Source organism: Pyrus communis, chromosome 9 (genome assembly GCF_041283825.1).
Source record: "Pyrus communis isolate YQ-2024b chromosome 9, ASM4128382v1, whole genome shotgun sequence".
Taxonomy (NCBI): Eukaryota; Viridiplantae; Streptophyta; class Magnoliopsida; order Rosales; family Rosaceae; genus Pyrus; species Pyrus communis.
The window spans coordinates 11,256,065-11,281,941 of record NC_142573.1 but is presented as its reverse complement, the minus strand read 5'-3'; the positions used below and the strand labels follow the sequence as shown (position 1 = coordinate 11,281,941).

The 25,877-nt window shown below is 35.2% G+C and overlaps 3 protein-coding genes and 1 long non-coding RNA gene across 5 annotated transcripts; 1 reads left to right on the top strand and 3 right to left on the bottom strand.

Annotated features, from left to right (window-relative positions):
- On the top strand, nt 1–1,558 carry LOC148694255 (uncharacterized). Its single transcript, XR_015966154.1, has 2 exons — nt 1–325; nt 580–1,558. It is a non-coding gene; the product is annotated as an uncharacterized LOC148694255 (long non-coding RNA).
- A 1,114-nt stretch (nt 1,559–2,672) lies between these two features.
- Nucleotides 2,673–7,334, bottom strand: LOC137740807 (GDSL esterase/lipase 3). Its single transcript, XM_068480609.2, has 5 exons — nt 7,047–7,334; nt 6,817–6,938; nt 5,382–5,612; nt 5,030–5,288; nt 2,673–3,336 (listed from the first exon to the last, which is right to left on the bottom strand). The coding sequence occupies exons 1-5, from the start codon at nt 7,306–7,308 to the stop codon at nt 3,095–3,097; spliced, it is 1,116 nt and encodes a 371-aa protein (XP_068336710.1). The 5' UTR covers nt 7,309–7,334; the 3' UTR covers nt 2,673–3,094.
- Nucleotides 7,335–8,606: 1,272 nt separating this feature from the next.
- Nucleotides 8,607–11,435, bottom strand: LOC137741172 (GDSL esterase/lipase 5-like). The gene is made up of 5 exons (XM_068480981.2): nt 10,941–11,435; nt 10,670–10,791; nt 9,856–10,086; nt 9,454–9,709; nt 8,607–8,985 (listed from the first exon to the last, which is right to left on the bottom strand). The coding sequence occupies exons 1-5, from the start codon at nt 11,200–11,202 to the stop codon at nt 8,735–8,737; spliced, it is 1,122 nt and encodes a 373-aa protein (XP_068337082.2). The 5' UTR covers nt 11,203–11,435; the 3' UTR covers nt 8,607–8,734.
- A 6,461-nt stretch (nt 11,436–17,896) lies between these two features.
- Nucleotides 17,897–20,745, bottom strand: LOC137739805 (ethylene-responsive transcription factor RAP2-12-like). Of its 2 annotated transcripts, XM_068479521.2 has the most exons (3): nt 20,244–20,664; nt 18,337–19,280; nt 17,897–18,152 (listed from the first exon to the last, which is right to left on the bottom strand). In XM_068479521.2, the coding sequence occupies exons 1-2, from the start codon at nt 20,506–20,508 to the stop codon at nt 18,385–18,387; spliced, it is 1,161 nt and encodes a 386-aa protein (XP_068335622.2). In that variant the 5' UTR covers nt 20,509–20,664; the 3' UTR covers nt 17,897–18,152; nt 18,337–18,384. The 2 variants fall into 2 exon arrangements, with proteins under 2 accessions (XP_068335622.2, XP_068335621.2); XM_068479520.2 differs by having other exon boundaries at nt 17,897–19,280; nt 20,244–20,745.
- Between the last annotated feature and the right edge of the window lie 5,132 nt (nt 20,746–25,877).

Below are 25,877 nucleotides of genomic sequence, written 5' to 3'. Positions count from 1 at the left end.
TTTGGTCAAAGGGAAATTTCATTACACAACAAGCACGAATATACAACAAAGGCCCAACAGACACATACACTACAAACAAAAAAGGTCTAAAACAAAAGTAAAGCAGAAAGGCCCAAACAGACGTATGGCTCAGAAACACAACACAACTTCCGCCAGAAGCTTCCACTGTATCTCCACCCACATAAAACTTTTCAGTTCATCGCCTAATTCCTTGTTCCCCGTTGAGTATCTCCTCTGCAGATACCACATCCAGATCCAATTTGCTTCCAGAGCATAGCCGTAAACAAGGGATAATCGGCTACAAAGCAAAAGAAGCCGACTACTAGTATGACTCTCTAACCTAAGAGTACTTCTCATTGCTTGTGAGTCTTTCAAACTTAGGATTTTTTGGTGACACCGGCCCTAGCTTCGGCCAGGGTCAGTTGTAGTGTTTTCTCTTTTCTCTTTTCCTTCTTTTGTCCCTGCATCTACTGTTGTCTCTTCCCAATTTTCTCTCTAATCCGCCCATTTCCTCTACTCCTGAGGGTATACCTCTTCCCTACTCTTCCTTGATCTAATCATCAGCCATGTTTATTGAAGAGATCGTGTGTAGAGTTCCAGTGTTTACACCGGCTCAGGTGTTTCCAACACCACCACTTTCTCTTTGGATAGCAATTGATTGGGCAGCCGACGAAATATGGAAAAGGAAATGTAGAAAAGCATTCAAATGAAACTCGACGACGTGTTTTTTAGAAAATTTGGCGAGCTGGTAATCTTTGGGATTATGTTTATCTACATTTTTGGAATGTGAGTCATATGGAATGATTTTGCGAGCTGGTCTAATCTTTGGGCTTATGATACCGTTGCCTTTGCACCATGATGTGGGTGTGAACTCCATTGACTCCTTAATCTAACATAAAAAAAAAAGCCATATGGAATGATTTGGGAATGATACCTAAATTGTTTAGACATGCGATAAACATATGTTTTAGGATACCTTGTTCGACATTGAGAATGAAACATATTTTCAACATGGAAACGACTTCTTTATTCATTTAAAAAATGAGACTCATATCTTACATTATCAGTTTTTAAAGTAAATTTGTCATTCATTTACTGACATTATGGAATGAGGAATCGTAAAAGAAATTTTTTTTTTTTAAACTTCGATTGTACGAGAGAAATTTATTAATATGAAAAAAGAAGTTACACCTAGTCAGAAAAACATAAAACTTATCCCTAATAGAGCAAGAAAAAAACAAAATACAAGAAAAGAGTGGGGAACATACACCTAACTCCCTTTGAAAAAGAAAATACAAGACAAAAGAGGGAGAGACATAAATATTGCCTCTGTTGAAAAAGAAAATACAACATGATGAAAATACATTAGGAGAATTTATTTTAATGTATAACCAAAGGCTGAAATTTTGAAAGGCACAAGTTTACATCAAATTAATAGTTAATGTGCACAATTTGGGCTGCATGTTACATTGATGCAAAAGACTTACAATTCTTGGAAGAGATCCCGCAGATTGTACAGACCTTTCGTGGCCTTTAAAAGTTCCATGGCATACTCAGCTGCAACATCAATGCAAAGCTAATTAATAATCAATTTATGTTTTTGTATCACGAGTAGCCATACATGGGTTACAATGGAAACCAATTCCACAATGGGAGCTGGCCATTATTCCACAGCTGTGCCAATCTTTTCAAAAGCCCAGTCGATATTTAGTAGTCCATCACTAGAGGCAACACATGACTTTTCGAAAGTCCAATTATTGATCAATATTAGGAAGCAAGTTCGAGTTGAGCAACTTGAGTTCACGACGTGTCACAAGAATAACTTACTCTGATACCATAAAAAAGCCTTTGTAGGCACGTCGTGTCACCAATTTAATCACCTATCTCTAAATATAGGATTTTTTTTCATAAAAGGTCTTTGTAATAATAGATGTTGAAATTGATGCACAAGCCAAGGGTTGATTAGGCAGCCGACGAAATGTGGGAAAGGAAGTCGTCTTTTCAAATGTGAACAAGCCAAGGATCGACGGGGGGACGTCTCATCTTTTCAAAGTGGCTATTGTGGATAATGTTAAAATTGTTGTTGTGGGAAGCAATTGATTGGGCGGTCGACGAAATGTGGAAAAGCATCCAAATGAAACTTGTGGACGAGTTTTTTCTTTCTTTTAGAAAAGGGAGAATGATTGAACAATCAAGGCTCTCGTGCATGTATTGGAAGAGTCTCAAACGAATAGGAACTATGAGAAACAGTTAAGTTATAGTTAAGTTATTAGAGCATCACAAGATAATTAAGTAGTCAGAAAATTTTAAATAGTTGTGGCTGGGAGCAAAAGTCCATTTGGGACCTATGTTTTATTTATTAGGGTAAATTACATTCTACCTTTTTAAGTTTGTGGTCAAATGCAACCTCATACAACATTTTAAAAACATTTTCAATTTTATACGTTTACTATTATTTCATTTCAATTTCATACTTCCATTAGAATTTCAGTTAATTACTCTGTTATATGCTTATGTGGCTGTCAAAAACCCCAATTCAGCAGCTTTTAGAATAATTCGATCAAATTACGAATTGAGTTTTGCAAATAACTAGGCTCTCCGATTGACAACCAAGTAGCAGGTGACCAAACACCAACAAAAAGTATCACTAGTTGGACTCAAAGGCTTGGTGGTTTTTGTGTGATTTAGTATATTTAACTCATAAATAACATTATTGCATGTCTCATCACATACAAAAAAGTTACGAAGTTACAATACTAAACAGTAAACACCGATGCGATTACATTATATGTGAGCCAACATTTCTCGTTACATTGTGGGCAAAAATTCATCGCTCAATAGGGTCTAAAAGTAAAAATTGAACTATAAAATAAAATACAAAAAATTAAAAAATGATTATATTCTAGGGAATTTTAACGAAATGCTACTGGTATTGTTCACTTTAACGAAAAATCATATTTCTACACTAAAACGTCAATCATGGTACTATTGACTTTACCCTTTATTTTGTCGTTGTCGTTAAAACTCAAATGTTTCAAACTCTTTTAATTAGTTTTCCTTATATTCTAACACCCAGTTAGAAGATTTAATTTACTTAATACTTAATTTCAAATAGTGTTTTCAAATTGTAAGACACGGTAGAGTTGGGAGTTCCGTTCCAGAATTGGTCGGCAATCTGTTGAAAGATCCTTTCAGTTGGATGACCAGAGTCAAAGTAGACATATTCACTGACATTCTTACACAGGTCATACTCTTTGGTTCCTCTCTTGCCTCCACAGCTATAAATTCCTCGATACGGACCACTTCCACAGCATGCCACTTTCCCTTCCTCAAAACCTTTGCCAACAATAGCATCCCAAAAGAAAAAACAACATCACTTAGTTCTTTCTCATAGATTAAGTAATCAAAGAATCTCTAGAATGTATGGTCGAGATTCATAATCTAGAAACAAAGATATAGAGTTAAGTACAAAAAACTACCTTAACTATGGGTCAAATGACACTTTCATATCTCATCTTTTAAAATCGACAATGTCATACCTCATCTTACGAATTTGTATCAATGTTATACCTTCCGTTAGCTTGGTCGTTTATTTCTCAGTTAAATGCTGACGTGACTTGATCTGGGACCCATTTTAATTAAAAAATTAATAAAAAAATTATTAAAAACAAAAAAAATCATTTAATATTATTTAAATATTAAAATAATAATAAAAAAGTACATAAAAAAATAAAAAAACATTAGCCATCATCTTCCCTCTCCTTTCGTGCATCTCCCCCTCTCTCTTCCCCATCATCTTCCTGCAACCCAGAAAAGAAGGAGAAAGAAGAAGAAGAAGAAGAAGAAGAGGAAAAAAAAAAAAAAAACAACAATGGGAAACCCAGTCCGTCCCCCCTCCCCCCACCACAAACTCAACCCCCTGCAATCTAGAAAGGAGGAGGAAGAAGAAGGAAACAAAAAAAAAAAAAAAAAAAAACAACAATGGGAAACCCAGTCCGTCCCCCCTGCAGAAGAAGAAGAAGAAGAAGAAGAGGGAAAAAAAAAAAGAAAAAAAAAAAAACAGCAGCAAACCAGTCCCCTCCCACCCAACCCCACCCCCCCTCCCCCCACCTAACCCACAAAAGAAGAAGAAGAAGAGGGAAGCAGAAGAAGAGAGAAGGAAAAAAAAAAAAAAAAAAAAAGCAGCAAACCCGTCCCCTCCACCCACCCAACCTGCAGAAGAAGAAGAAGAGAGAAGAAAAAAATAAAATAAAATACCCAGTTCGTCCGCCCCCCTCGCACCCACCCTCTCCCCTCCACACCCATTCCCCCACCCCACCCACCCCCCCCCCCACCCCCCCGACGCCCCCGGCGCCCATTTTCTCCTCGCCAAGGAGAATGGGTTTTTTTTTCTGGGTTTTTTTTTTTTTTTTTTTTGGGGTTGTAGGTAGTGGGTGCGAGGTTGGGTGCAGAGGGTGGGGTGCGAAGGTGGGGAGGTTGGGTGCGTGGGTGTGGGGAGAAGAGGGGGTGAGGAGCAGGGAAAACAAATTGGTTTTTTTTTTTTTTTTTTTTTTTTCCCTCTTCTGTTTTTCTGGGTTGTAGTTGCAGAAAGGGGAAGAAGATGAAGATGGGGAGAAGGGAGAGAGGGGGGGAAGGGACGAATTGAGTTTTTTTTTTTTTTTAATTTATTTATTTAAATAACTTTTCTTTATTATTTTAATATTTAAAGAATATTAAATGATTTTTTTTGTTTTTAATAATTTTTTAATAAAAATGGGTCCCGGATCAAGCCACGTCAACATTTAACTGAGAAATAAACGGCCAAGCTAACGGAAGGTATAACATTGACACAAATTCGTAAGATGAGGTATAACATTGTCAATTTTAAAAGATGAGGTATGAAAGTGTCATTTGACCCATAGTTGAGGTAGTTTTTTGTACTTAACTCAAAGATATATTAGCGTGGCAATTACTCAAAAAAAAATCAGTAAAGTTGAAATTTCTAGTAGTGCAAGAGAAAGTTATAAGAAAATCGAGGAAATGTACATACCATATTTAGAGGGGTGATTTATTCTTTCTGTCAGAAACTCATAGATTTGGGAAAGTGAGAATCTGAATCCCTTGAGTTCTCTCTCTAGCTTCTGTAGGAGTTTGGGAAGTAATTTGTTGTGTAGTTTTACGTATGGTGTGATTTTGTCAAAGCAGCCACCACGATTTTGTCCCTCAACAACTGCTCTTGAATATGGTAAACAAGCAAGAGGATCAAGACCAAGAAACCCAAAATTCCTTCCTCCTTCTCTATATATTTCCTGACACATCGACATTAATATTACTTAAAACTTGGCATATATATCAGTGGGAAAATCTCTTGTTTTTCAAGTACGTGCTAGCTAGGAATTTACTTTGATCACTGCAGTGATATTTCCTATCACAAGGCCAACAAATTCCTCATGAGGGTGGGGTCCGAGCACACTGGAGTTTTTCTCGAAAGGGAAAATGTAATCGTTGCCTCCGACGCTAAACAAGTAAATAGCTCTTGATAGCAGGGTCTTGGTTTGTTCATCCCCTAGTTTCCGGTTCAACGACTTCCTAACGCTCTTGAAATATGAAAGTTGAGAATGAAGATCTATCACCTGAGGAAGGTTCAGACATCAATTAGTTTCACCTTAAAGGACATGTTTTTTTTTTTTGTTTTTGTCAAAATCTTAAGGGACATGTTTGATTATAGTAATGGAGGATGATACATATGTAAATTTAAAGAAGTTAGTTACAATGTTTGAGGCTTTGAGCCCAAATCAAATATGTTCTTGGCAACATTTCTTTATACTAAATTGGTTGTTGACTAGTTACATTTATTTAGGAATGAGGATATTCGAGGTAAAGTAGAAGTAGTCAAAATTGAAGGAAAGATGAGAGAAAATCGGTTACGATAGTTTGGACATGTAAAATGAAGGCCTACTGACGCTCCGATTAGAAGAAGTGGTTATGGGACAGAGGTTTAGGGCCGAAAGAGGAGAGGAAGACCTTGGAAGACTTTGGAAGAGACTACAAGAAAAGACTTAGAGTACTTAGATCTAACAGAAAACGTTGTACAAAATCGAGTGTAATAGCGTTCTAGGATTCATTAAGCTGACTCCACTTAATGGAAAAAGGCTTTGCTATTGTTGGTTGTTGACTATTACATGCATTCAATGGGTTGTTGACGTAAGTGTTTCTTTGTCAACAACTATTGCTCGTAAGATTAATTTGAACAGATTAATAATAGGCAAGTCTTTAAAGTGATTTGTTTGTATGAGGAGGTGAACTTATCCCTATCCGCCATGAGTAGGTAGCAAGTATAAGCAGTTTTATAATGGGAGGCAGACTGTCTGCCCTCCTTTTACCATGCCCTTCCCATCCCTTCCTATTTGTTCAGTCACGATTAAGTCACGTCAATATATCTTATTATCTCTATAAAAAAAAACAATATAAAATGTTGATGTGGCTTAACCGTGATCTTACAATATAGAAAGGGATGAGAAGGGCATGGTAATGGAAGGACAGACAATCTGCCTCCTTTGTAATGATGTACTACATTTCTTATATTACATTGGTTGGTATATAAATATATATTATGTACCTCTGGTCAAGGTGCATGGAACCCAAATGTATAAAAAAATTGTGGTGAGCAATGGTTGACCTAATTTACAATATAGCATATGCCTGTAATTTACATTATAGTATATCTCTGACAAACGTGCGTGACTTTTCTTGTATAGTATATGCTTATCATTATAAAAACCAAATTAGTGAAGTAACCCAATTGAACTCATATGCAAAATGATGTTACTTACGTACCAAACCTTGGCTTGTTTCGACCAAAGCACCAGCTCCTGCAGATGCAAAGTTTGCACCATATGTAAATTGATCATTACCAGGTTGTAGATACGGTGGGATAAATGGCAACTCCGCATACTCAGCTGTAACAGCAAAATAGATTTATATACTTAACTGTTGATTACATATACTAACAATATTTCACGTTTCTATACGAAAATATTCACAAAATTGTAAAGTATATATCTTACCAATAAAATCTGAAATTAGTCGACCATCGGAAAATCTTCCGGTTGGGTTCTTGAAGAAGGTTTCACCATATGGCCAGTAATTTGCCCGAAAAGTAGTGTTGATGTAGTTATTATTTCCAGCATCAAAAAATGAATCTCCAAAGAAGAAAACGGGTACAGGTTTTTCAAACCCAAATTGGCCGCGGCTTTGTGCTGTGATGAGAAGGCCGAGGCACGTACAAAAGACAAAGACACAAGAGACTTGGAAGCTTGTGTTTGCCATATTAATTTGTTTGCTAGATAATTCGAATGTTCAACTTACATGATTATATAGCTATTTATAGGGGGCAATTCACGGTGACCTAATGTGTTTTGGTCAGCTGATCAGTGACCTATCAATTTAGACATAAAAACCAATGACCTGGTCTCTAGAAAAAAATCAAACAATCGATCAAAATTCCAAATTAAAACAATCCAGAAGGAAAGGTACGTAAGCAAACAACATTTCCCTTCATTCTCTCATCTCGAACATTATAAACATATTTGTTTTCATTTTTTATGTTACGCGCTCATTTTCATGACAACTAATTTTAGGAAGGGTTCCATTCTTTGAAATTCTTCAAACCTATAAGAACATCAACTTCCAATATTTGGTTCCAGTCGGGAACTTCAAATAAATATAATATAGTAATTTGCTTTAAATAAAGTGTATAAATGAACAATTCATCACGAATATTTTACTTGGTACTCACACCATCAATTTATTCTGTACATTTGGATGACTAAATGGTTTCCGATTTAAAAGATCTTTTGTTTGGATAATCTTCAAATGAAGATCAAGAAAAACTTATAACTTGAAGATACGTTTTTTGTAAGGGATATGTGCATTTTTTTTGTGGAAGGATCCAACTATTATTTTTTATATATGAAATTGGGTGCGTATAGCCGGACAGAAGCATCTAACTACTCTTTGACAAATCTAAAATGACTTTTTCTTCTGATTAGTTTGACATATGGATTTTTAGAAACATATGCGTCACGTCTGAACATTTAAATTTGGTTATCTGTGGTGAAGATGTGAACATCCAAAGATTTTGAAGTAAGAATACATACACAAAGACTTGCATAACGAAAACCGTGTACCAGATATAACCTAAAATTTGGCCGTAAAGGCCTTTACCATTCCGATTATAGTTCTTCCAGAAGCAAAGACTTATTTGGTGTTCGCCTGCGTTGCTTAACCGAAGTACCAAAAGATACATGAGTGGTGTCAAATTATTACCGCTTGATTCATTCTTCATCAAATTGAAAATTTTGTGACCTGGCCTTATCTTTGGGCATGTTTATTAACAGTTTCGGGAATATGAGTTATATGGTTTGATCGGAGAATGATACCTAAATTGTTCACGTATGGGATGAACATATTTTTTAGGATATCTCATTAAACATTGAGAATGAAACACATATACTCAACGTGGGACCGACTTCTTTATCAATTCTAAAAATAAGACTCATACCTTACGTTATCATTTGTCGTAAGTAAATTTATCATTCATTTACTGACATTATAGCGTAGAGGAATCATAAAATATATTTTTTTTAATGTATAACCAAAGATTGAAAATTTGAAGTTTCCAAGGCACATGTTACCTCAAATTAATAGTTAATGTGTCCAATTTGGGCTGCATGTTACATTTGATGCAAAAGACTTACAAGTCTTGGAAGAGATCCTTGAGACTGTATAGACTTGTCGTGGACTTGGAGTTCAATGGCCGGCCACTCCACATTTCATTAGCAAATTGCTTGTAGACCTTTTCAGTGAGATGCAAAGAGTCCCAGAACACATATTCATTTGGATCCTCGCACAACTCAAACTTCTTCACTGTTCTTTTCCCTCCACAGCTAAATACTCCTCTAAACTGACCTGTTCCGCAACATGCTGTTTTCCCTTCCTTAAAACCTTAATTTCATCACACACAATTACACAATTCAATATCTACTTGTAACTTGTAATGTATTACACATTTGTAAGCAAATACATTTGCATAAAAGATACGGAATATGATTATGTTTTTGTGCTTAGACGTTATGTCTAGATTTGGACTGTCACTATTGTTTTTTAGATACTTTGGCGGTTTTAAACCCGACCATAACGTACTGCTACCTATCACCCTGCCCACCCTCCTCACTAGGCTACCCCAGTGGCTTCAGCCCTCTTTAGCAACAGAACAAATTGCACATAAATATGAAATGGGTGTACTCATCAAGTTATAGGGTGCATTTAGTAACCCCATATAAGAAGTTCGCAACGTGTTGTGTTGAGCTTGTTGGTTCGCGCGTAAGGCACAAGGGCAAGCCAGTTCGGCATAATGTTTACCTAAGCACGGAATTAAGACAACTAATTTGCTTGTGTGCATTGAGTACGTACCATATTTAGAGGGATGCCTGATTCTCTGTCTAAGATTGCTGTTTAAGTCGTAGAGTGAATATTTGAAACCCTCCAACTGGTTTCCAAGTTGAATGAGGAGTTTGGAGAGAGCTTTGTTATGTAATTTGGCAAGTGACGAAACCTCCTTTAAGCAGCTACCATTATTTTCAGGCTTGATTATTCTGACCCCCGGAAGACAACCCGAGTCCAGCAAATTGATGAACCCAAATTTCCTCCCCCCTCCTGAATAAATTTCCTGCCAATTTTACACCCAATCAAACCATATAAAAAATTCAAACTCGTTTGATTAGGTAGAGTCAGGTCGAATATAAAATGTGTGTTTTTGACCGACAATTTCAAAACATAACATTTCAGACTCTGTGTAAATTGTTTAATGCATACTTGGATGACGCTCGTCAAGTTGCCGATAACCATTTCGACGTATCGTGAGTGAGAGTAGGACTTTAACATGGGAGAGTTGGTTAGGAAAGGGCTTATGTAATCGTTGGTTCCAATGTTGAACAAGTAGACGCCTCTTGAAAATGTCACTTTGGCTTCAACATCGCCTAACTTGTGTCTGAACCAGGTCACTACCTTCTTGTAATACTTCAGTTGTGTTTTAAGGTTAATGACCTGAAATAAGACGGAATATGAAGGTTCCATAACTATTTAGCTGCAATTTGTGAGTGACAAGTAGATGTAACATTCATGAATGTTTTCCATATTCAGAAAAACCTAAATACCCCCTTACCCCACCACCCCCAAATTTTGAGGCCTACACTTATCTTACTGTGGTCCCAGCCTCTCTCTCTCTCACACTTACCCCAATCTAAGTTCCCACACAAGAATTTCTACCGTGAGGGTTTATATGATATGGGTTAATAACTCACCAACATTTAAATATTACGTGTCGTTTTACTATTGATTTTTTACGCTATTTATGTCAGATAACGAGGCAATATATAAAACCATTACACCTAATTTTCTCAATTTTCTTGTTTTTTTTTTTTTTTTTTTTTTTTTTTAATAATGTATACAAGCTAAACATTTAGTGCTTCACCTTACCAAATAATTGGGAAACATCATGAATGTCACCAAGTGATATATGTTTCATTTCCTCACCTAATTAAGTAGCGCAGCAGAGTAATATGCATACCAAATTGTATTAATAGCTGGCCATATCATAATATCACTCTCAAATGTAAAGAATACATACCTCGCCTTGAAAAGTCTCCACCAGAGCTCCAGCTCCGGCAGATGCGAAATTCGCGCCACCATAATATTGGCGAAATCCCGGTTGAAGAAAGGGTGGAACAAATGGCAGGTGAGCGTACTCAGCTGCAAAGTATATTGGATAAGATACAAATTAGATTAGATCACGATAAAGTATAAGCAGACAAAAAATCTTGTATTGGGTTAGCTAGCTAGCTAACAAAAGTGGACATGTACAACCAAGGACGACATTATAAAAGATTTGTAAATCTTACCAATAAAGTCTGACATCAAACGTCCGTCGGAGAATCTTCCAGTTGGGAACTTGAAGTAGGTTTCTCCATATGGCCAGAAATTTGCTTGGTCGAGAGTTGTAGTGTTGATGTAGTTGTTGTTGCCAGAATCTAAGTAAGAGTCTCCGAAGATGAACAAGGCAACTTGTTTTCTTGCAGGCCGGGATTTGCTTCCAAAACAAGTTGAGATCAGTAGTGCTGCATGAAGAAACAAAACGACGGAGACAGAACTTTGCTTTTCCATGGCTGATAATTCAGTTCTTGAAGTTATATCAATGTCAAACAAATATAGAAATTTTGTTTCTATTTAGTTTGAAATTAGATGACTGTATATAAATCATGGGAATTAATACATCTGGGTGATGAATAAGAAAAGACTTCTCGCCAACACGAGTTGCAGAAGTCAAAATAAATTTGAGAAATTGAAAATATTTGTCCAAAAACTAAAGAAAAACGTGGCTCAGAACTAATTCTAGGCGTTGAACTTTGAACAGATATTGTTTTGTTTTTTTTGGATATATTTGGGGTAATGCTAGATAAATCATATTTTTAAACTACATTTTGTAAATCACATAACGTGGTTGTTGATGGTTGACCTTCTTTTTTTTTTTTTTTTTTTAAATTTAATTATGAAGTCTTACTTTATTGCTACATCATATGGTTTAAAAAAAAAAAAAAAAGAAATTTGAAAAGATAGTCTCCCTAACATTTTCCTTATATTTTCTAGGCGATTTAAAATTCTCAGCCAGCAATGCCCAAATAAAAAAAGAGTTATGGATTATTTTCTTGGCGGATTGTGTTGGCGTGAGTCAGGTATTTCCTTGATTGTAATCATTTATTGTAATTTCCTTATTAGTTGGGATTTCCTTGGAACCCTAGTGAACTATGTAGTTTGTATATATATTGCCTCATTGAGAGAAGAATACATACACCAATCCAGACCCTAATATTCTACTACAATTTCATCTTAGTCTTAGAACAAGTTTTTGCCTGTCTCAATTCCCGAAAAACCCTCTTGCCTGTCTCAATTCTACTACAATTTTATTTGTCCCAACGTAAGTATTTGCTAGATTTGCTCTTCGAAACTAGTATGTTAGCGTGTAAGTCTGCAAAAACTCCCATATTTTCAGAATCATCATCTAGCTATATATCCAGAACAAATTCCAATGGATAAAGGGAGATAACAAAGGTTGGTTGGTCGGTTGGTTTATTTGTCTCTTACTCATTGTGATATTGCATATGTTGTGAAGATCATATGGTGGCTGTGATGAGGATTTTGAGTTACTTGAAGTCTTCGCCTAGAAGAGGTTTAATGTTCTTGAAGAATAGACATTTGGAGGTTAAAGGGTACACTTATGCCGATTGGGTTGGTAACATAATTGATTAGTGTTCGATGTATGAGTGTTTTTTTCTATTTTTTTTTTTTTTTTTTTTTTTTGTTTTGTTTTTTTTTTTTTTTTTTTTTTTGAACTTTTGTTGGTGGAATCTAGTTACTTGGCGTAGCAAAAAGCATAATGTCAGTCTCCTGCAGAGGCAAAGTTCAGGGGATGGCTCATGGTATTTTGAGCTTTTGTGAATTCAGATTTTGCTCACTGAAATTGATTATAAACTAAAGGGTCCAATGCAACTCTATTGTGATAATAAAGCAGCTTGGGAGGTTGCCAATAATTCAGTTCAACATGACCGTTCAAAAATGTTGAAGTGGATAGACATTTTATCAAGGAGAAGTTGGAAATCAAGATTGTTGATTTTTCATATGTAAGATTAGAGATGTCGTTTGCAGATGTGTTAACATGCGGTGTCCAAAAAGGTTTTTAATGATTCACCTTGACAAGTTTGGCTTAAAACATATCTATACACCAACTTAAGATGGAATGTAGGTGTGAGTCAAGAATTTCCTTATTGTAATTTTTATTATAATTTCTTTGTTGTTGGGGATTCCTTTATAATCCTAGTCAACTATGTAATTCGTACAATTAGTGCCTCCTTGAAAGAAGAATACATATAACAATTCAAACTCTAATATTCTGCTATAATTTTATCAAATTGCGGGTATGAACGTGTTGAGTTGTACTTTTTGTCCCATAGAGATTCTAGAAGTCTGTTGCTCTTTATGGCAAACATGTTAGAAACATTTCCCAGAAGAAAAAAACAAAAACAAAAAAAAAGAAAATTCAAGCTTTGATTCTAAGCAAACATGGGTGATTGCTAGTGTTAGATTGCTACAATCCTCTCGCTTATATATGGAGACGCATAATTTATAGACATGTGGACAGAGTCGATAGACTGCAAAGAGACATATATAAGTACAACCAAATTGTATTATGGTCCAAAAAAACTTTACCAAAGTTAGAGAATTAGCGAACAATATACACCAAATTTTCACTAATTTTTCTTTCATATTATGTATTACTGAATAGTTTAAAAAATTAACTATTAGATCTTGCATATAGAAATTTAATAAATCTTTACAACAATTAAATTTTATATAAATTTCATGTTACTAAGTGAGATGTAGCATTATGAACTAAACCAACTTTCACATGTAAACTCATATTAATAATATGCGGTTTGCATGGTTTCAGAGAAGTTAGGCGACATTAGGTAAATGACCATATATATCCTTGACCATGACATAAATTTTCTGAAAGTTTTAGCATAAGGGGCCGGGATGTGTTAAACTTACACGTGCCCCTGTTACCTTTTTGAGATGAACTGTAATGAGAATCTTGCGTGTCATCATTAAGCCATGAATGAATGAATGCCATGGAGTTTTATTTATTTATTTATTTATTTTTATAATAAATGATAGGGTTAACTTGTTAATTGTTAAAAAAGAGACATCGGTGATAATTAAATCTGCACTAAAATATATGAACATAATTATTTTTATTACTGTAATAAAACGTCATCTATAATCAATATGAAGTAATTAAACTGCTTAATTTTTATGAGGTGAGAGGAAAAGAAACTAAAAGTTGGCACTACATATGTAAATTTGACTAATGACCCCAAAAAAAAATAATAAAAAAATCATTGGCCTAATATATAAATTATGATTCAATTTTTAGTTTGGAATAAAAAAAACTGAGTGATTGGTAGATCAGATTGTTCTAAGATCAAGTCTTCGATTGTATTTATTTTAACTGCTATATTAAATATAATATAAAAATTAGGGCATGTATTTAAATAAATCACACACAGGTACATTTGACTTTGAGTTAAAAAGAATCATAATAAATAAATAAAAATACATTTTACACGTATATAGAATTCCCACATGCATGACCCCAAGTATCTCTAAACAGTTGGTCAAAAGTCTGCTTAATTTAAAATTGTGACCCTGATCTCGGTTTCATAATTCACCTTGTTGTATGTAATCAGTAAGCAAGCTAGGTAGCTACCTACTATCATTTGGTTGTTTATGTAAAGATGCGCCCTAATATCATAGCATCTAATTACAAATGTGGGTTTTCACAGATGGAGGAGGACCTAATCATCCTTGCGTTTTGGCAAAAGGCAAATAACCAGAGAGGAGTGAGATTTTGAGATTTTCACCCCAAATTCAATTTGGGTATTAGCTAATAATGTAAACCATGCATGATTAATTGTTGAATATTTTCTTGGCCCAAACAAAAAGTTGAATATCTTCATGCTGAACAATGTTCTTTTGTCGTAATGCGTGAATTTTAATTTATGGTTGTCCGCTGTAAGATTATTTATCTAACAACATAGGTTTGCAAATGAACATTACTCTTTTGAAGATTGTGCATCCATAAGAAATATTCAAATTTCAAAAAGTAGGCATCAATGTCTCCAAAGGGACAAGAAACAAAGGTGAATTTGCCATGTGAGTTTTGCTAAAAGCCAGCCACAGAAGAATGAGTACGTATTACCTAATTGGTGAACAAACCCATCAAACAACATCAATCTCGGTCTTTGATTGGTTTTAAAGAATAGTTGATTAGGTTAGGTGATCTCTATGTTTGAGAAGGACCAAATGATGAAAAGACCATAGAATGAGATGATGCAGTTTGATGGGACATGTGAATGCTTACCAAACCCACATAGGTAAAGCTCCAACAACATATACAGTAAATCAAGGTAGTGTTATTCACACATATCTTTTTACCTTTTACAGATCTTATTAATTTTTATCCATTATCTTCTGTAATTCATTCGGATTCGATGGCTGAAAATTGAGAAAAGTCTATCAGAGATAAAAATAGGTATGTAAATAGCACCATTGTAAACGAATTAATGTCAAACTCAATAGGAATATTCCTACCTGTTTGTGCAAGCAATTTGTATTCAAACTAGTTCTGATTGATTCTAATGATACTACTCTTCCAAATATTAAAAGATGATTCAAATTCGAATTTATGATTGAACAAAAAAACACAATTTGGTGCACATAAAAATCATTCCAAATTTTACAAAGGTAAAGAAACCATGTCATTGTTGGAGAATACGATTTCATATTAGTCATATGATAATAATATACAATTAATATACGAGAGTTTCGATCCTTAATATTACCGACATCTTTTATGATAAAACTCAACACCTATTAGTCTGTGCATGCGGTAATTAATAAGTTAAAGATAATATCAATATAATAGGGAGGGAGAATAATTTGACAGTCATATCATCGGGGAGGAGAAACAGTAGGATCTTTTGAGAAAATATGCACGGCAGAGTTTTCGGAAACATAAATAGTCCCATTTTTTATTTTTTGTGAAACATCCATGGAAGATCATCATGTTAGCCTAGGCTAATTGACTGCACTATTATGTGTTTGTTTTAGGATTTTTAAATGGTACTACTTGTACATGAAGGAGGAATTTGGTGTCTTTCTTTTGCCTCCCTTCTTTGGTCAAAAACCATGGCTCCAAACATTTTCCTCCCCACCAAACAGTGTATAGGAAAGATCATCTATGTTGGAGCAGGATTTCTTACAAAAAGAAATGCTTTCACGGGTTACCGACAAGGTTCTTATAGGTCATGTATGAGCTTCTCGAATGTGAATTTAAAGAAGGAAAAGAGGAGGGTGGGTTTTACTTGCAAAAGGCACTCTAACGCTCAAGTTAGTGTTTGTAGAATAGCTTACGTCAATAAGAGGTTATGTTTTCTTACCTTTACTTAAGTTGATTGATTGCTTATATAGTGATGATCCGTTTCACCTTTTCCCTCCCCATGGGAAATGGAGAGATAAACATGTAGTCTAACAATGCCTTATTCCACACTCAGCATTAGCTTGACCCGCACTTCATGCGTAAGTGGTAACATTGGTTACGTGATTCAAAGATAATCGTTTTTCCTCGGGTTTCTGTCCTTAGCCCATCAATCTTTAGTAGTCTCAACATTTTTAGCTTCCCAGTCTCGCTAGTTAGGGTTAGGGTAGAATTTTGAAATCCACCAAATCTCAATGTAGCGAAAATCTTGAGTATCACTAGAATATATCCCTAGCTAAGTGTCTCACTAGTGAGCTCACTTATCAGTATACGAAGATTAACTTGGTCTCGTGATGAGTGAGACATTCAAATAGGAATGTATAAGATAAAATCTCTCATAAATGCAATATTAAATCAATATGTAGTTAATCCGATTACGTGATAAATAAGATACTCACATAAGAATGTATCCCGTTGATAAGGTCGAATCTCCTGCATGGAACATTGGGACAATCTTTCTCTTCAATTAATGTTTATTTGATATGAGATTGTGATAGTTCTGGAACACTCATAGGGTTAGGTGAATTGCACTTAGTTTGTCATCAAAGCTTCACAGGGAAAATGAGGTAGGTGTGTTAGGTTCAACTTCCCTTGTATTCTAACAATTAGAAAACCCCCTAAACATCCCTTATTACAATAACACTAATTCAAACCCACATATTTGTGGTGAAAATTCAAATCACAAGCAGCCCCCATTGGTCCCTCCACCTAATCCCCATTGGTCCTTGCCCTGGTTGTAAGTTTTTCTGCACAGAAACATGTGAGTAATGGCTAAAGTCGCCCTTGTGAGCACAGGAGCAAGGTGCTGCAGTGATGCTTCTGTTCTGCCATGCTTTTGCTTCCACGTCCTTTAGCAAATGAGAGAACGAGAACAATCACAGCTGCCCATGCAATAAGGACCCTCCCTTCCCCGGTACCCTATGGATTTGTCTATTTCTTTGCTGCTGATGCATGAGGCAGGCTGAGGGTCCAGCGTCAGAGGCACATTTTGGGGCTGGAGAGCCGAGCAAAATCTTGTGTGTAACCGTCTCATTATCTCCTCGATATGTCTAATCATGTGAGTGGTCGCATGACGAGAGGGAGGAGAGAAAGGTAATGAATCAGTTACAACAAAGAGAGGGAGGTAATCAAACAGTGAAAAACTAACGTGATGAGAGAAATAGCGGAAAGGAAGGTAGTGAAAGAGTGACATAGCTCACGTGACGAGAAAGACAAATAAAATGAAGTAATGAAACGGTTATACCCGACTACACTACAAACTACGTGCCAAAGGCACTGCCACGTGTCGGTCAATTTAACCATCCCGATAGAGAGAAACAAGTGGCAGACATGCACAGCAGAGTGACAACACCCTTCACGTGGCTGATGCATATGTTAAAACCATAAACCTGGACGGTACAACCAATTCCATGCCACTTGCAATAAGCTAGTGTCGTCTGCGCCAGATACATCATGCGTCTTTGAAAAACACGACCTGTTATTATCAATAAAAATGGCCTGCCCTTCTGGTAATTCCGTCATCCTCCAAGGGTCAGATATGTCATACAGATCTCTCTCTCTCTCTCCAAACACCAAGTCAATTATACAGTGAACCAAATACCATGCTTACGGATCTCTCTCTCTCTCTCTCTCTCCAAACACCAAGTCAATAATACATTGAACCAAATACCAAGGCTAGCGAGCAATGCAAAATCTGACGGCCTCTTGTAAAATGAAAGACCTGAATAAATTTAAACAAGTACAGAATTATGAGGTTTCAGTATTCCATCATTGCTCACACAATTTCATCAATACAAACATCAAAGTTCAGAAACCAGAAGTTCAAGCTCTATGGAGGTGAAAGTAAACCTAATACCCGTACGCTCTCCATACGACATTAACTACGGCTTAAAATACTCCCCGTACAAGCCTTATTCATGTTCAACAGCCTACACAGTTGCACTCCAACCCGAAACACATCCTGCAAGAACAAGTACAAGCCTTATTCATGTTCAACAGCCTACACAGTTGCACTCCAACCCGAAACACATCTTGCAAGAACAAGTACAAGAAACCGAGAACTCTTTCTGGATAAAATGGGACCGAACACGAGACCAATAATGAAACAATGTAGAAGCTCACAGAGGACTGAAAAACTCACTAACATGTAGCTTTATTTACATAAACTAGAAAGGTGGGGAAAGGTTCATCGCTTAAAAAGCTTCCCCAACAATTGCGGACAGATCATCAAAGCTCCAAAGGTCCACTGGATTACCACCATCCTGAGTTGCATCACCGTTGAGGAACGCGTCCACTGAAGCATCCCAGCTCCCATCAAGATATGGGGTCTGAAAGTACTTCATCTCAAAAGCTGAGAGCTCATCAGACAGTGTCTTTCCCGAATTATCCTCCGGAGGCACCAGATCCTGTGAGTTAGGCTTCATCTTCTTTGTTGGGTTAGAATCCTCCAGAAACAGTGAGTTATCACTTTCTTCCATAACAGATGAAAGAACGGATGAGATTTCTGGAGTCTTCGAGCCTTGTTCTCCCCAGCCAAAGTCAGAACAATCAAAGGAGTTGCTTCCCTGATCGGAACTGAAATAAAAAGGGGCATTTTCTGATGGAACGGAGGATTTCAGTGCAACATCTTCATTGGCAGGGAAGGTGGACATGTATCCAAAGTTATTCATTGTTGGCTTTTCATCCAGAAAACTCAGCGCATTGTAGTAGTCCTCACTTGAGTCGTTCACAAAATTGAAGTTCTGGTTCAGATTTGACTGAGTGCCACTCAAGTTTGTCTTGGCTATCAATTTCTGAGGATTTTCCTTGATGGAACGCTTTGCAGAAGCACGAGGAGTTTCTTCAGGGAAATTAACCTTCGCTTTCTTCCCGCGAATTCTACGTGCCTCGGCATCATACGCCCTTGCAGCTTCTTCTGCAGTGTTGAATGTTCCAAGCCAAACCCGAACCCCTTTCCTTGGGTCTCGGATCTCTGCAGCCCACTTACCCCATGGGCGCTGGCGAATTCCCCTGTACTGGTTCTTCCTTTTTCTCTTTGCAGATTTCTCAGCTTGCCCATTGAACTCCACAGATTTCACAGCGCTAGAACCTTCAAGATTGAAAAGAGAGAAAATAATAAGCCAAAGCAAAAAGATGCATCAAGAAAACATCACAAATCTGTTTACATGTAAATTGGATTTTAAAAAATGATGAGTAGCCTTTAAAATATGGTGAGAAAAACTAACAGGAAATTAACATAAACATAAAGCTGAGTTCAATACCACAATAGTCTACAACGAGCTGCATAGTATCAAGCTTTATAGCATAATAATTTATCAAATAGCAGAAACTCGTAGATGTGATCTCTAAAATATCCGAAAGACACGGAACCAAAAACTTTGATCTCCATGTCGTTACAAGCATGATCATCACACGAGATAGGTAGCAAATTAAAGAACATATTAAGAAACAAGCAGATGTTAACACAAAAATTATGTTGAAGAAAAAAAATTATTATCATTGATCAATAAATTCATATTCTCAACTTGCTTGGAAATTTCATTTCGATCTGGATCTGAGCTTGGTCTTTCATAAATTACAATGAATCCATTATTACCATAGAGAAAACTATCAAAGTTTTATAAACTTTCGATAAAAATTAATTAAAGAAGAATGAAAAACTAGATTGATGATTCCAAAATTAATTAAGAATTTACAGAGGAAACTCATACAATATTAAATCAATATCGCAAATTCCTCAGATTAAAACACACAAGAACTAAGATAAGTTATTTCTAAAGTGATCATCCCAACAATCAAATCAATATCGCGCACACATATAATTAATAAGCAAGATTAAAATTTTACAATTTATCTAAGAAAAAGAGCTCACCCAGAATATCTGTTCAATCTAAAGCCACAAAATTTCCAAGTAGATAAAATAAAGCAACAATTACAATTTACAAATAACCATTCTAACTTAAATCCACTCCTTAAATAAATAAATGAAAACAAATTCATGCATATACAGAAACAAAATACAACAAAAGGGAAGAAAATAGGAGATTTTTACCACGAGCAGAAGAGGGCTTTCCGGCAGAGAAAGCAGAGCGCTTGGAATCAACCATTTCATCGTCCTCGTCCACATCGGACTCGTCCTTGAACTCCTGGAAATCAGCCTCGAAGTCGTCGTCCAAGTCAACGATTTCGGACCTCAGAGGCTTCGAGAGCCGCTTCCCAGAACTAGGTTTTTTTAGATCGGGCCAGAGGTAGTCGGCGGTGAGCCGGCGGGACCGCACCGGCGCTATGAAATCGGAAATAATAGCACCTCCACACATTTTGCTGTTTCACAGTGGACTTGCAGCTGAAAAGGGTGTCGGAAAAGATCAAAAAGTTGGGATTTTTCACGGAAAAAAGTTTGATTCAACTGATTTTAGTGCTTTGGAAGAAAATCGAGAGAGAGAGAGATACAAAAGCTTTCGTTATTTCTGCTGAATGAAATGAGGGGTTCAAGGTTTTATATATATTTTTCCTTGCGGGAAATGCCCAACTACAGTGATGGTTTTACCATTTTGTCCTTGGTTAAGTCGGAGATTTGCAGATACCGCTACTTTTGTTGCCCAGAATGCCCTTCTGTGGTGGTTGAATTTACTGCTTTCTTTTTTTTTTTTGGGACGACGAATTGACTGCTTTCTTTGGCCGACCAAGAAAATACAAAAAGAAGAAACAAAAGAGGCAGATGAACTATTGAGATTTATGATGAATTCCAGGTTATGAAGATGACAAAAATGATCATAATTAATGGTGTATTATTTTCCTTTGTGATGTGCATTGTATGAATGAAAGTATTTTTTGTGCCTGCCCTGTGGGAGTGTATGCGTTGCTCACGTACGTATGCGTTTGTATTAGTCATTGACACGTATTTTTTATCGAACGCATAATTTCGGCATTGTACTAATTAAGCTAATAGGATAAAACAATTTCATAAGAAGTATTTAATTCGTTCGTAAAGATTGAAAATGATTTCATTTTATGACATTTACTCACATTCAACTTGTGGTATCTTCAAGTATATTCAGTCACATTCAACTACATTAATAAATGTACTAGGTAATTATAAATCATGAAAATAATCATTTATTTTATGACCTGACATCACAAGTTGTAGCTAATCACTTGTGTGATTATCCTACCATACATTTTCAAAATGAACTTATCCTAATTGCATGAGTTATGTGTACATAATTTCTAAATAAACTGAAAGTTTTTATTTATGTCAATAATTTGCACGCCATTGTATATGAATTGATAACCCTTATTAGTCACATTCCTAAATAATCGTTTAAAGTTATTCATAAGAGAGTGTAAACGACGGATAATAATATGCACAAAAAGTAGATACAAAGAAATGGAATGCGTATTCTTTATTTGTTACTTGATATTTAGAGGTAATGAAGGATTAGGGTTGAAACTCTTATATGTAGTAGGTGTGAGTGTATCTTGACTCTTAAGAATGTGCTAATGAGAGCACAAATGATGCTTTCACAGAAAGCTGGGTTGCTAATTCATATTAGTGGCTAGGAAGTATTGACAAATTAAAATTTGGCCTTTAAGAACCTCAGATGTTGTCACACCTACCGTGGACTGTGGAGGAATTTGAGCATTCTGTATATATATAAAAAAATAAAATAAAATAAAATAAATATTTTTTTTTTTTTTTTAAGAAATTGCGGCAATAGTTCCTCAATTTTAGTTCATTGTAGAATGAGAATTTTGGAGTGCCAATAACAATGCCCATTTTATTTTTAATTTCGGATGATAATAAAAGATTGGTTGAAAGTATTTGGAAATATTAAAATGTGGTGTAAGGTAGAAAAATATAGTTAGATATTTATAGAAAAAATTATTATTATTTTATATTTTTGTGTTTTTAATTAATTTTTATGATTTTTTTTTTAATTTGTAATTGTAGTTGATGTCAGCCTTGTGTCACATGGCCTAGGGACTATGTTAGCTGATTTTAGCCTAAGCTCCTTCAGAGTCCAATGTATTGGAATGGGGCGAAGGAGTTTTGGTGGATTTAATCCCCTATCCCCTAGGGAATTTGAGAGGTGTGGAAGGTTAAAATATATGGCGTATTTTGATCTAGTTTCAAAATTTTGAGCTACTGTGGGATTTAGTCCAGTTTCTCTATATTTTTTTAAATTTTATTTAAATTTTTATTTAATTAAAATTTGAGCTGTTGTTAAATTTAGTCTAATTTTTCTATTATATTCATGCATAGGGATGGTAAAATACCCATGTGTTTGGGTAACCGCGGTTACCTGTTCATTTAAAGTTCACGGTTACGGTTATATGAAACCGTTTAGACAAACAAGCGGTTATAGGTACAATCGTTTATCTGTGAAATTTAAATGGACTGCTATAGGTATTACCCACGGTTATAACGGGTATCCATCAGTTATGGGTATTATTCGTGATTATAACTGGTATCTATCGATTATAAGTATTTCCCATAATTATAACAAATATCCATTTACTTATTTAATTTAATATATATCTTGCTCAATGTTACCATAAGCAAGTATGGGGATTTACACATTCAAATTTCAACAACACTCATCACAGATGGTGCAGAGTTTCAGAAGCTGTTGGTCATAGGTGAGCAAGCTGATGCCCCATCTGAAGACCGAAATCTGACTGCTCAGACTCGGTCGGCAAGGGCTATTTTAAGGGGTTATGCTCAATCTATTATTTCAATATAGATAGTAAACTATTATTTCAATTATTATAATTGTACGAGGACTTAAATAATTAAAATAGAAAAATATATGTTAATATGTATCTATAATGGTGTTTAATTGTCAGAAAACAAAAATTATAACAAATTTATCTTTTGTAATTTTCATGTTGTTAAAAAAAAAAAACATGTAGAGAAAAAAGGGATAAATGAGTAAAAAAAGGATAAACAGGTTCAAAAATGGATAAACGGGTACATAGTTATGGTTAAATGGGTACATGGTTATGAGTATGGTTAATCGGTTATAAACAATTATGGGTATGAGTATAACCATTTATACAATTACCCAACGGATAAACGATTATGCGGATATGAACATAAATGATTATGAGTAAATAACCGTGTTTCCTTGTCTGCAATAACCGTTGCCCATCCCTATTCATGCGTGCATGCAGAATTGATCACGTCCCTCCAGATGCTTCTGATGTGCATGAATTTCATAACTCAACAAAAGCAACGTTGTGTTTGTGTTGGTCAAATTTAATCAGTAGAAAGAGTGTGAAGAACACACGTCCTGCGAACCCTTTGTTGACTTCTAAAGAAAGTTACTTTCATAAGCTGCGACCCTGCGACCAGCTGCCAGCCATGGTAATAAAACTAACGTGTGTTCTTTGTTTTACCTACATATAAACAACCCAGTCAAGCAAAATAATTCAAATCCTAGGCAGGTATAAAGGAAAATTTCCGAAAGTCATAATTTACCATTGTGGATGTGTAAGGTTTGAAATTGAAGGAGAAATATTATAGATCACCATTGATGCATAACTTTCTTTCCCAAATGAAACAAAAGAATCTACGGATTGATTGCTTTTTCGATATATGTATGCATAGATAAAGAGCATATGGTCAAGTTGTCAAAGATAGTTGTTTCAATCGACTATAAAATAATCAACAAACGGGGTCCTTAAAAAAATAATGAACCAATATAAAGTTTGCCTCAATCCGTATATGATTACAGTCTGTAACCCAAGCTCTACGCTTAAATGGGTTAAAGATTAATAATATAATGTATAATTTTTATTTAATTACAAGGGAAAGGGAGGTTCATGTGTCAGCTCTAATCCTGTAGCCACAACATGAAATATGAAGAATCAAACATTAGAAAAACTAAACGACAAATCTACAAAAGTGTCTTTTACAAAGACGTGGGTGTGGGACCCCTAGGTGTGGACTTGCCCAAACACGAATTATGGATGCGATAGCCAGGGTAAATTTTTAAATTAAATTTACAAATAAAAGGATGTGTATGTCATTAATATATATGTTATTTGATTTAAAAATTTCATCTTTCCAACATTACCTAACAGATAATAAATTGATTATGAATGGGATTGAGCTGGTTTGTAGTCCAAGGAGAAGCTTTTTCGAAAATGAATTTAGATGAACAAAGTTTTGGATTTATAAATTTATATTCAATGAAATCTTATGTGTAAATTTACTTTTTATTATTATGAATATCTAAACTATATATTAGTAGAATTCTCTTTGTCAATTAAAAGATTGTGAAAATATTATTTAGTCTTTTATTATAAAAATAAAAAATAAAAAATTGAATAGTAATGTAATTCCATAAAACCAAATTTTACAGTTTTGTAATTAAGCCTCACTACATGTAATTTTAGCATTATATCTAATATTAATAAATAAAAATCTCTCTCTCCACTCCCACTCCCACTTTCTCCCCCTCTCTCCTTCCCATTTTAAAAACGAAATAAAAAATATTCACAGGCATATGCTAGTATTACTGAACCGAGCCAGTATAGCAGCAGTAAATTCATTTTCATGTAAATTGCTTAAATTTTCCATGTGATATTTGATAGAAATATTTACCATTATTTATACACAATAGTGGCAGTAATAGAAAAATAAAATGAAGTATACTACTTGCACTCTGTTGTATTTTTGCTCACCACCATAACTTTGATGCATGCCCACCATGCACCTAATCATCTGTCATGTGTCATTTCATGTAACTCTAGTTAACTTTCACATGAAATGTTACTTTTTCAATTTTGAAAATAATTAACCAAGATTAAGCGAAATGACACATAGCAAATGAGTAGGTGCATGGTGAGCATACATCATAGTTTATGATGGTGAGAAAAAATGCTCCCTTTCTAGGAAGAGCTCATTCCTTTCTTGTGAATAACGTATCTTAGCCGTACAAATTTTATAATCAAAAGTGATTAACTTTTTAGTCTTCATATGAAGATCACTCCTACAAAAAATCATTTCAATCGGAAATCATTTAGTCATTCAAATGTATAGAACAAGTCGACTGTGTGGGTACCAAGTAGCATATTCATGATGAACTGTCTCATTTATCTGATGCATTTGAATGATTAAATAATCTCCAATTGGAAAGTTTTTTGTATGAACAATTTTGAAATGAAGATTAATAAATTGTATGCTCAGATCAACAATGATTAAATAATCTCCGATTCGAAAGATTTTTTGTATGAACAATTTTCAAATGAAGATTAATAAATTGAAAGTTCTGATCATTGATTCTATTCAGTCAAAATATGGTATTTACAAATGGGGGATACGTGCATTTCCAATCCCCACGTAGGGGGATGCAAGCATTATCCTAAAATGAAACAATTAATTCTTATAAAGCAAAGTGATTTCTACGCATCAACTTACTTGGGTGCTTATTATTACGTGGGGTGTATGTTAAACCCCTTTCCTACCATGTGGGATATATGTCCCATCCTGCCCACGATTCTACCGGATTTTTGGTTGGATATTGTTATTATGATTAAGATTTGATTATCTGACTCATATAACTTGTAAGCTTATGGTATGACTTTGGTTCAATAGAAATACCACATGGCATGAAAGAAGCACCTTGTTCAAGCAATCATTATGTTGTGTTTAAGTAACGGACTTCTTAATTAAATTGAG

Coding starts and splice junctions, on each gene's coding strand:
- LOC137740807 (XM_068480609.2), bottom strand. CDS start 7,308: ATGGCAAACACAAGCTTCCAAGTCTCTTGTGTCTTTGTCTTTTGTACG. Junction 6,939..7,046: donor ACTAATTTCAGATTTTATTG/GTAAGATATATA, acceptor TTGCTGTTACAG/CTGAGTATGCGGAGTTGCCA. Junction 5,613..6,816: donor TCGAAACAAGCCAAGGTTTG/GTACGTAAGTAA, acceptor AACCTTCCTCAG/GTGATAGATCTTCATTCTCA.
- LOC137741172 (XM_068480981.2), bottom strand. CDS start 11,202: ATGGAAAAGCAAAGTTCTGTCTCCGTCGTTTTGTTTCTTCATGCAGCA. Junction 10,792..10,940: donor TTTGATGTCAGACTTTATTG/GTAAGATTTACA, acceptor TATACTTTGCAG/CTGAGTACGCTCACCTGCCA. Junction 8,986..9,453: donor CAGGCATCCCTCTAAATATG/GTACGTACTCAA, acceptor GATGAAATTAAG/GTTTTAAGGAAGGGAAAACA.
- LOC137739805 (XM_068479520.2), bottom strand. CDS start 20,508: ATGTGTGGAGGTGCTATTATTTCCGATTTCATAGCGCCGGTGCGGTCC. Junction 19,281..20,243: donor AAAGCCCTCTTCTGCTCGTG/GTAAAAATCTCC, acceptor TCAATCTTGAAG/GTTCTAGCGCTGTGAAATCT.